This window comes from Anguilla rostrata, chromosome 1 (genome assembly GCF_018555375.3).
Source record: "Anguilla rostrata isolate EN2019 chromosome 1, ASM1855537v3, whole genome shotgun sequence".
NCBI lineage: Eukaryota > Metazoa > Chordata > Actinopteri > Anguilliformes > Anguillidae > Anguilla > Anguilla rostrata.
Window position 1 is genome coordinate 84,845,065 of NC_057933.1, and position 14,822 is coordinate 84,859,886.

The following is a 14,822-nucleotide window of genomic DNA, read 5'->3' on the forward strand; positions in this document are numbered from 1 at the left end:
TGGTAATTATTATGTTTAAAACAACTGAACATGATTACAGTTTTCTATTAAGTGCAGTGTAAAATACTTTTGAGTGCATAAATACTGTTTTACAAACAGCTTAATGTGTGAAGACCAACTAAGCAACCGCATCATAAAATATTTACATAGTAATACTAAAGTTTATAGGGAAGACGCGCGTGAAAATAGTTCATATTTATTTCCCGGGACTCCCACTCATCGCTGTGATCTTATGACGTTTACAACTATTTAGCGCATGTGGCAAAAGTGAAAGCCGTCATTCCCAAGAGAGCACTTTGCAAAGGATTGTGAATGGTAGAAGTGCCCGGCGCCGGCCACGCGCCAACCTAATAGTTTGTATGACCGACAAATAACCCGACACGCGCAGATTTAAAAAAATCCGATCGGCGCGCGCTCTGGAATCCTAAAGAAATGAATCAAGATGAACGGCACGTGTGAAACCATAATAATGTAGCAAGGCAGTAACGCCCGCGGCGTGTTTTCCATTCCCCGACTAGGTGATGTCACCGTAAATTTGGCTAAAATATCTGAAAAGGAAAGGAAGAGAAAAACACACAGAAAAGGAAGTCTTCGAAGAACTCCGAAAAAACATCGGCGTGAGGAGGGGTGTCGCCGGGAATGCCAACGAGAAATAGATTTTCCTTCACTTTATAACTAAGGAAGGGAATTTACGAACTCGCTGGATTACATTTTGAATGGTTCTGTTTACTAGGAGATATATTTTTGGATGGATGGATTAATGTGGATATCAGTGAAGTTATTATTCGCTTGTACCAGGTAGGGGAACATACTTTTTTTATCATGCACGTAGGAATTATAGCGCCAGACGAATTCTTCAAAGCGTTTTAGCAAAAAGTGGAAATTTCTATGTTTTGCGATTGGCAAACGTCATCGTGCCAGTTTACTCGCCATCTGAGGTTTTTAAACGGGCTACTGTCACGTTCCCTGGAGATATATTTGTAAATCGAAATTGTAGCATCACTGTTAAGCATCTCCTGTTAGTTGTGCGAGTTGCACGGAAGATTCCGAGCGGTTCAGCCACTGCACGCGCTCTTTCCGCGCGCCAGATAGTGTATGGATGTTGCGCGAATGCACAGGCAGGCGTCCCAGGCAACAACAGGTTGCTGCGCGCGAGTCTGCGTTTCGGTCACGTGAACACATGAGTTAAAACTGGTGTTTTTAGGGTTGCGTTTTTGAAAGGGTTAGCTGTTAGTTAGTACGATGTATTTTCCCAGAACTTGCGAGGCGAGGCCTGCGTAGTAAGACCCACTCCAACGAGTTACGCAATCCTTGCTTCAGGCGTCTCGACAAAGTGCGTGTATCATGCTTCTGAAATGTTATCTGCCAAGTCAATTTTTCCACTGTCCCCGACGGGGCAATATAAGTTTTCTAGCTACTAGCATCTGGCAGTGAGGATACTACTAGAATGAGTGACTGTATCTGGTGAAATGGCAGCGGTCCCTTTCCTGTAAATGCGGATAGGAATCGCCTTATCTTTCTGAAGGACCAAGTCTCGCGCATGTGTATATCTTTTTCTTAGAGACCGTATTCCTGGCACGCTCTGTGATGTTCTGCCAGGAAAGGCCGCGTGCTATTTTTTTTACTGCAGGGTGTTGGCTTTACTGTCCCCCCGCCTTCTCTTTTCAATTTAATTACAGAAAGCATTCTCTCTCCCTCCCTCCCTCCCTCCCTCCCTCTCTCTCTCTCTCTCTCTCTCTCTTTCCCTCTCTCTCTCAGGTAGAAGTCAGGTGAACACCTGTGGATGAGACTATGTGGTCCTCAGCACTCTCCATCCTGCTGTTTTATCACATCCTGTTTCAGACCACAGGAGGCAGCCGTACACCTGTGACAGGTACAGTAGCCCCATACACACGTTACAGGTACTACGGCCCCATACACACCTGTTACAGGTACAGTAGCCCCATACGCACCTGTTACAGGTACTATACCCCCATACCCACGTGTTACAAGCACAGTAGCCCCATGCGCACCTGTGACAGGTACTATGGCCTCATACACACCTGTGACAGGTACAGTAGCCCCATTGACGTCTTTTACAGGTACTGTGGCCCCATATACACATGTTACTGGTACAGTCTTAGCATTTACATACACTTGTTACAGGTACAGTGATGCAGACACACACCTGTAACAGGTGACAGGTAACCATAAAAAATCCTTCAATTAGCAGGGGGAGATGAATAACCATCTCCCTTCCCTGTTCTGACTGTGCTGTGGTGACCTCTGTTTCCCTCACCTGTCCGTCTGTCCGCCTGTCTGTCTGTCTGTCCCTCTCCAGGTGTCCACTGTCCTCCCTTGCAGGTGGAAGACTGGGATGTTCCCCAGGGGGCCAGGTCGAACATCACAGGTGCAGTAAATCCGCTTTTCCACGCAGCTTACCTGCATCCTCAGGGCCAAGCTCTGCTGAGGCTGTTCTCCATGACACACTGAACCCACCTCATCTACAGCAGTCCTGTGTGTTTAACACACCCCATCTACAGCAGTCCTGTGTGTTTAACACACTGAACCCACCCCATCTACAGCAGTCCTGTGTGTTTAACACACTGAACCTACCCCATCTACCTCAGTCCTGTGTGTTTAACACACTGAACCCACCCCATCTACAGCAGTCCTGTGTGTTTAACACACTGAACCTACCCCATCTACCTCAGTCCTGTGTGTTTAACACACTGAACCTACCCCATCTACCTCAGTATGATTGTTTTATTAGCTGCAGGTTTTAATCTGGTGCAGTGTTTGACTCTGTGATTGGTTGATTGGCTGCAGGTTTTATTCTGGTGCAGTGTTTGACTCTGTGATTGGTTTATTGGCTGCAGGTTTTAATCTGGTGCAGAGTTTGACTCTGTGATTGGTTGATTGGCTGCAGGTTTTAATCTGGTGCAGAGTTTGACTCTGTGATTGGTTGATTGGCTGCAGGTTTTAATCTGGTGCAGCGTTTGTCTCTGTGGGAGGCCCCTGAGGTGGAGAAGATTTGGAACCCAAAAGGCTCGGTGGTCCTGAGGCTGGGCAGGGTCTCAGTCACCACAGCAACCAGGTAAGAGTCATACGCCCTCCCTGTCTTTACATCTCTCTCTCTCTCCATCTCCATCTCTCTCATGCACTCTTTCTCTTGTTGTAACCCGAGTGTTGTATATCTGAGCAATATAAAGGTGTTCTATGAGCAGTGTAAATGTGTTGTATGAACAGTGTAAAAGTGTAGTATAAAAGTGTTGTAGGGGCAGTGTAGTGTAAACGTGTTGTATGAGCAGTGTAAAAGTGTTGTATGAGCAGTGTAAAAGTGTTGTATGAGCAGTGTGAAAGTGTAGTGTAAAAGTGTTCTATGAGCAGTGTAAAAGTGTTGTATAGGCAGTGTAAAAGTGTTGTTTGAGCAGTGTAAAAGTGTTGTATGAGCAGTGTAATGGTGTAGGGTAAAAGTGTTGTATGAGCAGTGTAAAAGTGTAGCGTAAAAGTGTTCTATGAGTAGTGTAAAAGTGCTGCATGTCTGTGCAGTGTAAAGGTGTAGAATATCTGAGTAGTGTAGAAGTGTTGCAAGTCTGAGAAGTGTAAAAGTGTTGTATGCGCAGTGTAACAGTGTTTATGAGCAGTGTAAAGGTGTTGTGTGTATACGGGAAGTGTAAAGGTGTATTATATCTGAGCAGTGTAAAGGTGTAGTATATCTGAGCAGTGTAAAGGTGTAGTATTTCTAGCAGTGTAAAGTTGTGTATACGGACAGTGTAAAGGTGTTGTGTATACACAGGCAGTGTAATAGTGCTGTGTGTATACGGGCAGTGTAAAGTGTTGTGTGTCTACGGGCAGTGTAAAGGTGTTGTGTATACACAGGCAGTGTAAAGGTGTTGTGTATACGGGCAGTGTAAAGGTGGTGTGTGTATACGGGCAGTGTAAAGGTGGTGTGTGTATACGGGCAGTGTAAAGGTGTTGTGTATACGGGCAGTGTAAAGGTGGTGTGTGTATATGGTCAGTGTAAAGGCGGTGTGTGTATACGGGCAGTGTTAAGGTGGTGTGATTATGGGCAGTGTAAAGTGTTGTGTGTATACGGGCAGTGTGAAGGTGTAGTATTTTTTAGCAGTGTAAAGTTGTGTATACGGGCAGTGTAAAGGTGTTGTGTATATGGGAAGTGTAAAGGTGTTGTGTATATGGGTAGTGTAAAGGTGGTGTGTGTATAAGGGCAGTGTAATAGTGCTGCATGTCTGAGCAGTGTGGAGCTCTCCCTTCCTGGCCTGCGTAGCTGCAGATCGGAGCTTGTCCGGGTTTGGAGTGGCATGTTCCCACCGGAGAACAAAACCCTGAAATCTCCGACCGGGGAGGAATTCTCTGCCGCAGCCTGAGTGATGAGCCACTGACAGCATGGAGAGGGGTGGGGCCGCCCTGCAGCCGTGGCAACGGGAAAAACAGGAGAGCAATAAGCCAGGACGAGCTGTCAGTGCTGACAGACTTAAGTTAAATTTATTAATGGGTTTCTTAATTCACCACAGGGAACCATAATGCATGACTGTGTGTGTGTGTGTGTGTGTGTGTGTGTGTTTGGGTGTGTGTGTGCGTGCTTGTGTGTGTGTGTGTGCGCATGTGTGTGGGTGTGGGTATGTGTGTGTGCATGCTTGTGTGTGTATGTGTGTGTGTGGGTGTGTGTGTGTGTGCTTGTGTGTATGTATAGTGAGCACCATAATGTTTGGGACAAAGGTGTATTTTTATCTTGATTTGGCTCTGTACTCTGTACAATTTTAGATTTGTATGTGGTTAGTGCAGATTCTCAGGTTTTATTATGCCTCAGTGACGGCACAGCCGTGGCTGGAGGAATTATGTTTTCGGGTTGTCCATCCGTCCGTCCATCCCAATTCTCGTGAACGCGATATCTCAGGAACGCCTTGAGGGAATTTCTTCACATTTGGCACAAACGTCCACTTGGACTCAAGGATGAACTAATTAGATTTTGGTGGTCAAAGGTCAAGGTCACTGTGACCTCACGTCCGTCCCATTCTCTCGTGAACGCGATATCTTAGGAACGCCTTGAGGGAATTTCTTCAAATTTGGCAAAGGTCAAGGTCACTGTGACCTCACAAAACACGTTTTTTTGGCCATAACTCAATAATTCATATGCTAATTATGAGAAGGTTTCACACAAATGTCTAATAGGATAAAACGATGAAGTGATGACATTTTATATCCAAACTGGCTACTGTTTGGCAGAGGCATACAACCATAGGGCGGTATTTCTAGTTAAAGGATATTTTTGTACATTTTGGTTTCATGTGGAAATTACAGCACTTTTAAAAAAATAAATAATCTCCCCATTTCAGGGTGTCATAATGTTTGGGACAAATGGCTTCATGGGCGTTTCTGATTAGTCAAGTGTGTTCAATTGCATCCTTAGTGCAGGTATAGGAGAGCTTTCCGTATCTAGTCTTGAGTCCAGCCTTTTGATTGCCTTTGCAATCTGTTATTGCTGTGTGTCAACATGAGGAGCAGTGTTGTGCTAGGAAGTCTAAGAAGCCATCATGTGACTGAGAAATAAAAAAAACATAGGCCAAACCTTAGGCTAAACAAAATCAACTGGTAGGAGAGCACTGGTGAGCTCAGAAATCACAAAGAGCCTGGTAAGCCTAGGAAAACCTCTACAGTGAATGCCATGCATTTGGAGGCATGTGGTTGAACTTGAGCAGATAAGATGCTTCAGTACACTTGCATTCTGCTGCTATCAGCAGTTACATCATCAATGAGGACAACTGAGCCAGTACCTGTGGCAGCCACACATGCCCAAACCATAGCACCCCTCACCACCATGTTTCACAGATGAGGGGGCGTGCTTTGGATCTTGGGCAGTTCCTATTGGCCTCCATACTTTGCTCTTGGCATCACTTTGAAACAGGTGAATCTTGGACTTGTTTATCCATAAGTCCTTTGTCCAGAACTCTGCAAGCTCTTTTAGGTACTTCTAAGCAAGCTGTAACCTGGCCATCCTGTTTTTGTGGCAAACTAGTGGTTTGTGTCTTGCAGTGTAGATTCTATAGTTTGTTCCTGAAGTATTCTGTGGACAGTAGTCACTGACACATCGACACGTGTGTGTGAGTGTGTATGTGTGCACGCTCAGCTCACAGGCTTCTCCTCAGACAGGTGTTTCCTGATGGTGTACCTGAGGAGTTTACGCTGGTCTTCACCCTGCGGGTGAGGAAGAGGTCTGTGCAGGACCAGGTGTCCCTGCTGCTGCTGACAGATGAACAGGGAACTCCCCAGGTACAGCCCCCTAATGCATGAACAGGACACTACCCAGGTACACCCCCCCCTTATGAACAGGACACTCCCCAGGTACTCCCCCCCCCCCTCCCGCACCTGTGGCTTCTCCACCTTCTGCCTCTCACTGCAGCTTACAGAGATATTAATCCCCCCCCCACCCCCCATCTCCTCCCGTTCGGCTCTGCCATGCTGTTACATCATCAGCCGCCACCTGTCTGTCAAAGCCATTTGAAAACCAACATCAGCTGCATCAGTCACATCAATCATCTAATGTTTTCTCTCTCCTTCCCTCCCTCTCTCTTTTTATCACTCCTTCTCTCCCTCTCTACTTCTCTCTATTTCCCTCCCTCCCTCCTCTCTGTCTTCTTCCCTCCTCCCTCTCTATCTCCTCCCTCTCTATCTCCCTCAGTTCTCTCTGGATCTCAGTGGGGCGGGGCGTACCCTCTCCCTGCTCTGGACTCAGGGGGGCGGAGCTGGGCTCAGGGAGCATTTGATTGGCTGTGTGTTCAGCGGGGAGGGGTCAGGGTCGCTCTTTGACTCCCATTGGCACAAGGTTGTGCTGAGCGTGCAGGAGGGTGTGGCCTCGCTGTACGTGGACTGCGGCTCCATAGAGACCAGGCCTCTGGGACCCAGGGCACGGCTGAGCACACTGGGACACACTCACCTGGGCACCCACTCCACGGACAGGAGCCCTGCACAGGTACGACAGGGCTGGGAGGGGTGGGGGTAGACTGGGCAAGGGGTGGGCAGATAGTCACTGCGTGGAGGAGAGTTGCCATCTACTCAGTTTGGTTCACAAGACAAGAATTCTGACTGTTTAAAACACAAAACTATACCTCTTTCACTGCTCCTCCCTTCCATCTCCCTGCCCCCCCTCTTTCCCCCTCTTCCTCTCCCTCTCCCCATCCCTCTCTCCTCCCTCTCCCTCTCCCCCTCTCCCTCTCTCTCCTCCCCCCCTTCCTCCCACCTCAGCTGGATGTTCAGCAGGTGATGCTGTACTGTGACCCCTCCCTTGGTGAGCTGGAGGTGTGCTGTGAGATCCCTGGATCCTGGGTGAGGAAGCAGAGTGTGTGTGTGTGTGTGTGTGCGTGCGTGCGTGCGTGCGTGTGTGCATGTGTGTGTGTGTGCGTGTGTGTGTGTTTGTGTGTGTGTGTGTATGTGTTTGAGTAGAGATCTTTATGCCCATAAAGCCAACTGAACTAAATTCATATGAATTTTAAAGTGTTTTTTAAGTGGAGAGCCAGAGACGGAGCGGGAGGTGAACTCACTGAAATATGTTTGTCGTGTGTGTGTGTGTGTGTGTGTGTGTGTGTGTGCGCATCACTGGCGTGTTCTGAGAGCCAAACTGCTGCTTTTAATCATCATCTGATGCAAGAGAGTTTAACCAATCATGGGATGACCGTTTGACAGAGGCTGAAACTCAGCAACCATCACCATGGTTTAAATCACACAGCAACCAGACAACCGTCGCCATGGTTTAAATCACACACAGCAACCAGACAACCGTCGCCATGGTTTAAATCATGATTTAAATAAATAAATAAATAAAAATGATGAAGGAACTTAAACATCTATTCAACAACCTTGAGCAAGTAATTGGCTGTAACAAAAACCAGCATATACAGGGATACCCAGGAGAACCACTGGTTTTCATCACACTGTAACCAGGCTCAGCTCCCCCTGCTGGTGAGCCCGGATTGCACACGCTGAACGTGTAATGTGGGGTAGGACAGGTTGCCATGGAAACTTGTGAGAGAGTGATCACAGATGTGCTCCAGGGGGCTCACCTGGAACAGTCTACCTGCCAGGAGTTCAGGAGGGCTCACCTGGAACAGTCTACCTGCCAGGAGTTCAGGAGGACTCACCTGGAACAGTCTACCTGCCAGGAGTTCAGGAGGGCTCACTGGAACAGCCTACCTGCCAGGAGTTCAGGAGGGCTCACTGGAACAGCCTACCTGCCAGGAGTTCCGGAGGGCTCACCTGAAACAGCCTACCTGCCAGGAGTTCAGGAGGGCTCACCTGGAACAGTCTACCTGCCAGGAGTTCAGGAGGGCTCATCTGGAACAGTCTACCTGCCAGGAGTTCCGGAGGGCTCACCTGGAACAGTCTACCTGCCAGGAGTTCAGGAGGGCTCACCTGGAACAGTCTACCTGCCAGGAGTTCCGGAGGGTTCATCTGGAACAGTCTACCTGCCAGGAGTTCCGGAGGGCTCACCTGGAACAGTCTACCTGCCAGGAGTTCCGGAGGGCTCACCTGGAACAGTCTACCTGCCAGGAGTTCAGGAGGGCTCATCTGGAACAGTCTACCTGCCAGGAGTTCCGGAGGGTTCATCTGGAACAGTCTACCTGCCAGGAGTTCCGGAGGGCTCACCTGGAACAGTCTACCTGCCAGGAGTTCCAGAGGGCTCACCTGGAACAGTCTACCTGTCAGGAGTTAGCCTTTCCTCTTAATCTTTTCCTGTGGTTCAGGTGGTGGGGTGTAGTGTGAGTGTGGTACTAGGTGTGGTTTGGGTGCTGTATTTATCACAGCAGGGGCAGGATGCTGACTCTCCCCCCCCTTCCTGCAGTGCCCCCCCAGTGCCGTTAAGAGTCGGCGAGACACAGACAGCAGCTTCTTCAGCAACCAGTTTGAGCTGGGGCTACAGTCCAATGCCCAGGTAACTACACCCTCTGTCTCTAAATGGGGTTTACCTGTGTGTGTGAGTGGGGGTTCACCTGTGTGTAAGTGGGGTTTACCCATGTGGGTGGGTTTACCTGTAGGTATGGGTGTGGTTTTACCTGTGGGTGTGCATGGGGGTTCACCTGTGTGTGTAAGTGGGGTTTACCTGTGTGGGTGGGTTTACCTGTGGGTATGGGTGGAGTTACTCAGAGGGGAGGAGCCAACTCTGCACACAGGCAGCTGTTGTCCCGGTGCGTACGGGTCTCATGGTGTGTGGGTCCCGGTGCGTGCGTATGGGTCGCATGGTGTGTGGGTCCCGGTGCGTGCATATGGGTCTCATGGTGTGTGGGTCCCGGTGCGTGCGTATGGGTCTCATGGTGTGTGGGTCCCGGTGCGTGCGTATGGGTCTCATGGTGTGTGGGTCCCGGTGCGTGCGTATGGGTCTCATGGTGTGTGGGTCCCGGTGCGTGCGTAGGGTCTCATGGTGTGTGGGTCCCGGTGCGTGCGTATGGGTCTCATGGTGTGTGGGTCCGGTGCGTGCGTATGGGTCTCATGGTGTGTGGGTCCCGGTGCGTGCGTATGGGTCTCATGGTGTGTGGGTCCGGTGCGTGCGTATGGGTCTCATGGTGTGTGGGTCCTGGTGCGTGCGTAAGGGTCTCATGGTGTGTGGGTCCCGGTGCGTGCTTATGGGTCTCATGGGTGTGGGTCCGGTGCGTGCGTATGGGTCTCATGGTGTGTGGGTCCCGGTGCGTGCGTATGGGTCTCATGGTGTGTGGGTCCCGGTGCGTGCGTATGGGTCTCATGGTGTGTGGGTCCCGGTGCGTGCGTACGGGTCTCATGGTGTACGGGTCTCAGGGTGTACGGGTCTCATGGTGTGTGGGTCCCGGTGCGTACGGGTCTCATGGTGTGTGGGTCTCATGGTGTGTGGGTCCCGGTGCGTGCGTATGGGTCTCATGGTGTGTGGGTCTCATGGTGTGTGGGTCCCGGTGCGTGCGTACGGGTCTCATGGTGTGTGGGTCCCGGTGCGTACGGGTCTCATGGTGTATGGGTCTCATGGTGTGTGGGTCCCGGTGCGTGCGTACGGGTCTCATGGTGTGTGGGTCCCGGTGCGTACGGGTCTCATGGTGTGTGGGTCCCGGTGCGTGCGTATGGGTCTCATGGTGTGTGGGTCTCATGGTGTGTGGGTCCCGGTGCGTACGGGTCTCCTGGTGTGTGGGTCCCGGTGCGTACAGGTCTCATGGCGTATAGGTCTCATGGTGTGTGGGTCCCGGTGCGTACGGGTCTCCTGGTGTGTGGGTCCCGGTGCGTACGGGTCTCATGGTGTGTGGGTCCCGGTGCATACGGGTCTCATGGTGTGTGGGTCCCGGTGCGTGCGTATGGGTCTCATGGTGTACGGGTCTCATGGTGTGTGGGTCCCGGTGCGTACGGGTCTCATGGTGTGTGGGTCCCGGTGCGTACGGGTCTCAGGGTGTGTGGGTCCCGGTGCGTACGGGTCTCATGGTGTGTGGGTCCCGGTGCGTACAGGTCTCATGGTGTGTGGGTCCCGGTGCGTACGGGTCTCAGGGTGTGTGGGTCCCGGTGCGTACGGGTCTCAGGGTGTGTGGGTCCCGGTGCGTACGGGTCTCATGGTGTGTGGGTCCCGGTGCGTACAGGTCTCATGGTGTGTGGGTCCCGGTGCGTACGGGTCTCAGGGTGTGTGGGTCCCGGTGCGTACGGGTCTCCTGGTGTGTGGGTCCCGGTGCGTACGGGTCTCAGGGTGTGTGGGTCCCGGTGCGTACGGGTCTCAGGGTGTGTGGGTCCCGGTGCGTACGGGTCTCATGGTGTGTGGGTCCCGGTGCGTACAGGTCTCATGGTGTGTGGGTCCCGGTGCGTACGGGTCTCAGGGTGTGTGGGTCCCGGTGCGTACGGGTCTCAGGGTGTGTGGGTCCCGGTGCGTACGGGTCTCATGGTGTATGGGTCTCATGGCGTATGGGTCTCATGGTGTACGGGTCCCGGTGTGTACGGGAGGCCGTCCCTGGGGCAGATTGTCTCTTTAGCGTGTGGCGCTCAGGGCGATCAGTGCCTCTCCGCTGGGAGGCTGTGCTGCTGGGCTGTGGAGCAGAGCTCAGACCGGAGCTCAGACTGAGCGCTTCATCACCGTCATACAGCGGCAGGTTTACGAGCCACCGGAGAGGTGAAACAGTGAGAGCAGCATCACTGTGTGCAAGGAGCCCCACGCTGGGGTAGCACTGCGACTGATGATCGCGTGATTTATACGAGTGTGCTACAAGGCCAGATCCACAGCCAGATCCACACACCTGATTTAAAAGCACAGCGGGATTGTGTATGTGTGTCTGTGTGTCTGTGAGTGAGTGTGTCTGTGTGTGTGTCTGTGCATGCACACATTTGTGTGTGTAAGTGTGTTTTTGTGTGTATTTGGATGCGGAAGACCAGGCCAGTGTTTGGTTTGGAAGTTGTGAGTATTTATGGATGAGCTGAATGTACAAGGAAGAGAGAAGATTATTTACAGCTTGGCTAGGTGTGCTGGAGAGAGAACAGGAGTACTTGTGTTTGGGTCGGTATCTGAGGGAACAGGAGTACTTGTGTTTGGGTCGGTATCTGAGGGAACAGGAGTACTTGTGTTTGGGTCGGTATCTGAGGGAACATGACTCTTTGTGTTTGGGTGGGTTGTCTGTGCTTCAGTATGCGAATATCTGTGTGTCCAGAAGCAAAGTATCTGTGCTTCTGGATGTGATTCAGGAGTAGAGCTGAAGCTGGATGTGATACAGGAGTAGAGCAGAAGCTGGATGTGATTTAGGAGTAGAGCTGAAGTTGGATGTGATTTAGGAGTAGAGCAGAAGCTGGGTGTGATTTAGGAGTAGAGCTGAAGCTGAATATGATTTAGGAGTAGAGCTGAAGCTGAATATGATTTAGGAGTAGAGCAGAAGCTGAGTGTGATTTAGGAGTAGAGCTGAAGCTGAATATGATTTAGGAGTAGAGCTGAAGCTGAATATGATTTAGGAGTAGAGCTGAAGCTGGATGTGATACATGAGTAGAGCTGAAGCTGGATGTGATTCAGGAGCAGAGCCGAAGCTGGATGTGATTTAGGAATAGCGCATAAGCTGGATGTGATTCAGGAGTAGAGCAGAAGCTGGATGTGATTTAGGAATAGAGCTGAAGCTGGATGTGATTCAGGAGTAGAGCAGAAGCTGGGTGTGATTTAGGAGTAGAGCTGAAGCTGAATATGATTTAGGAGTAGAGCTGAAGCTGAATATGATTTAGGAGTAGAGCAGAAGCTGGGTGTGATTTAGGAGTAGAGCTGAAGCTGAATATGATTTAGGAGTAGAGCTGAAGCTGAATATGATTTAGGAGTACAGCTGAAGCTGAATATGATTTAGGAGTAGAGCTGAAGCTGAATATGATTTAGGAGTAGAGCAGAAGCTGGGTGTGATTTAGGAGTAGAGCTGAAGCTGGATGTGATACATGAGTAGAGCTGAAGCTGGATGTGATTCAGGAGTAGAGCCGAAGCTGGATGTGATTTAGGAATAGAGCAGAAGCTGGATGTGATTTAGGAGTAGAGCAGAAGCTGGGTGTGATTTAGGAGTAGAGCTGAAGCTGAATATGATTTAGGAGTAGAGCTGAAGCTGAATATGATTTAGGAGTAGAGCAGAAGCTGGGTGTGATTTAGGAGTAGAGCTGAAGCTGAATATGATTTAGGAGTAGAGCTGAATCTGAATATGATTTAGGAGTAGAGCAGAAGCTGGGTGTGATTTAGGAGTAGAGCTGAAGCTGGATGTGATACATGAGTAGAGCTGAAGCTGGATGTGATTCAGGAGTAGAGCCGAAGCTGGATGTGATTCAGGAGTAGAGCCGAAGCTGGATGTGATTCAGGAGCAGAAGCTGGATGTGATTCAGGAGTAGAGCCGAAGCTGGATGTGATTCAGGAGTAGAGCCGAAGCTGGATGTGATTCAGGAGTAGAGCAGAAGCTGGATGTGATACAGGTTTAGAGCTGAAGCTGGATGTGATTCAGGAGTAGAGCAGAAGCTGGATGTGATACAGGAGTAGAGCAGAAGCTGGATGTGATTTAGGAATAGAGCAGAAGCTGGATGTGATTTAGGAATAGAGCAGAAGCTGGATGTGATACAGGTTTAGAGCTGAAGCTGGATGTGATTTAGGAGTAGAGCAGAAGCTGGATGTGATTCAGGAGTAGAGCAGAAGCTGGATGTGATTGAGGAGCTGAAGCTGGATGTGATTCAGGAGTAGAGCCGAAGCTGAATGTGATTCAGGAGTAGAGCCGAAGCTGGATGTGATTCAGGAGTAGAGCAGAAGCTGGATGTGATTCAGGAGTAGAGCTGAAGCTGGATGTGATAGAGGTGTAGAGCACAGTAGTTCTGGTCACTTCTGCTCAGTATCAGGTCATACAGCCCATCTGTCACATCTCACTATGGCCTCAATGGTATGCTCCTGAGAAATGCTGCCACATCATTGGCTGGCTCCTGAGAAACACCATAGCCTCATTGGCTGGTTCTGAGGAAATGCCCCTCCATCATTGGCTGACTCCTGAGCTTGCTTCTTACAGTTTAAAATTTTTTAAAAACTCTTTTGCAACTTATTTTGCAGTTATTTTGCAGGCTAATGTCACCCAAATAGATCTATGCTCCAATAAAAAGGTCTGAAGTGTGTGTGTGTGTATCAGGTGGAAATGGTGTTGCATTGTTTGTGTAGCAGGTTTAAATGTCTCTGTGTTTGTGTAGCAGGTTTAAACAGCACAGTGTGTGATTTTGTAGCAGAATTAAACAGCACTGTGTATGTCTGTGTAGCAGGTTTTAATTTACTCATGTGTGTTTGTGTAGCAGGGTTATACAGCACTGTGTGTGTTAGTGTGTAAAGCTGGCAGTATACTCAGTAAGAAGAAAGAACTTCAGGATTGAGAACCACCGGCGAACATGTCCACGAACACTTGTCGGTATACTCAGTGAGAACACCACACCGTTTAAAGTCACTCCACGCCGCTGGGGCGTGAATAATTACAAATAATTACGAAGCAGCTATTAACTGGGGCTGGAATCTCGCCCAGACCTCCGTCTCGCGGCTACGCCATGGTTGTATAAAGAGAAGGGCTACGTGAGATCACAACACAAAACAAAAAGTTAAAAGTGTTTAAAGTGGCTTTAGTTTATCTAGCTATGCAAAAGAAGAAATAAAGGCGAAGGAGATGGTACGTTCGGCCTCTAAATCAAAGTAGGATGGAGAATGGAGAGTTTTGTCTGTACATTCGGCAAATCCGGAGTTTAGACGAGGGGGTCCGCTTTCTCTTATTTCCGAATGTGTGCTAGGCGTTTTGATGACTTGCTGAAACGAGTAGCACCATTCATCAAACATGCGGGAACTCACAGAATTCCCAGCTCTACAGAAGAGAGATTGGCGCTGACTCTCCGTACATTAGCATGTGAAGTCTACCCTCTGAACTCTCAACCGTGACGTAACCAACCATGTGATATTCGGACCAATAGCTGAGAGGGGGAGATCAGAGAACAAGAAAGAAGTTTTCCAAAAGTTCTCCCTGGAGGCCGTCGCACACTGCACCGTACAAACACACAACACCACGTCTTTTTGTTCTTCAGTTGTTCTCATTGCTTCGTTTTGCTCAAAATGTTCTACAAAGTATACTGCCTACTTAAGGCTGTTTGTGTAACGGTTTGAAATGTGTGTTTGTATGACAGGTTGAAGGGGGGACTCTGGGAAACGCAGGACTTTCTGCCTTTAAAGGGGAGAAGGGAGATCCGGTGAGCAGGGTGTCTGAACCCCGAACGTGCAAAAGGAGATTATTCCATCAGACAGGAGCTCTGCAAGAGATGGCTGTACCTCCCATTGTAATTTTAGATATACTTGGAATTTCCAAATAGCCTGTATC

General features: G+C 49.6%; 1 protein-coding gene across 1 annotated transcript in view; it reads left to right on the plus strand.

Annotated features, from left to right (window-relative positions):
- The first annotated feature begins 249 nt into the window (after positions 1-249).
- Positions 250-14,822, plus strand: part of LOC135238461 (collagen alpha-1(XVI) chain-like) — a 57,363-nt gene continuing 42,790 nt past the window's right edge. Inside the window, exons 1-9 of the mRNA XM_064306374.1 lie at positions 250-798; positions 1,759-1,873; positions 2,321-2,389; positions 2,959-3,076; positions 6,147-6,270; positions 6,680-6,970; positions 7,243-7,323; positions 8,837-8,926; positions 14,632-14,694. Coding sequence (XP_064162444.1) covers positions 1,792-1,873; positions 2,321-2,389; positions 2,959-3,076; positions 6,147-6,270; positions 6,680-6,970; positions 7,243-7,323; positions 8,837-8,926; positions 14,632-14,694 — 918 coding nt within the window. The 5' untranslated portion in view covers positions 250-798; positions 1,759-1,791. The remainder of the gene's footprint in view (positions 799-1,758; positions 1,874-2,320; positions 2,390-2,958; positions 3,077-6,146; positions 6,271-6,679; positions 6,971-7,242; positions 7,324-8,836; positions 8,927-14,631; positions 14,695-14,822) is intronic.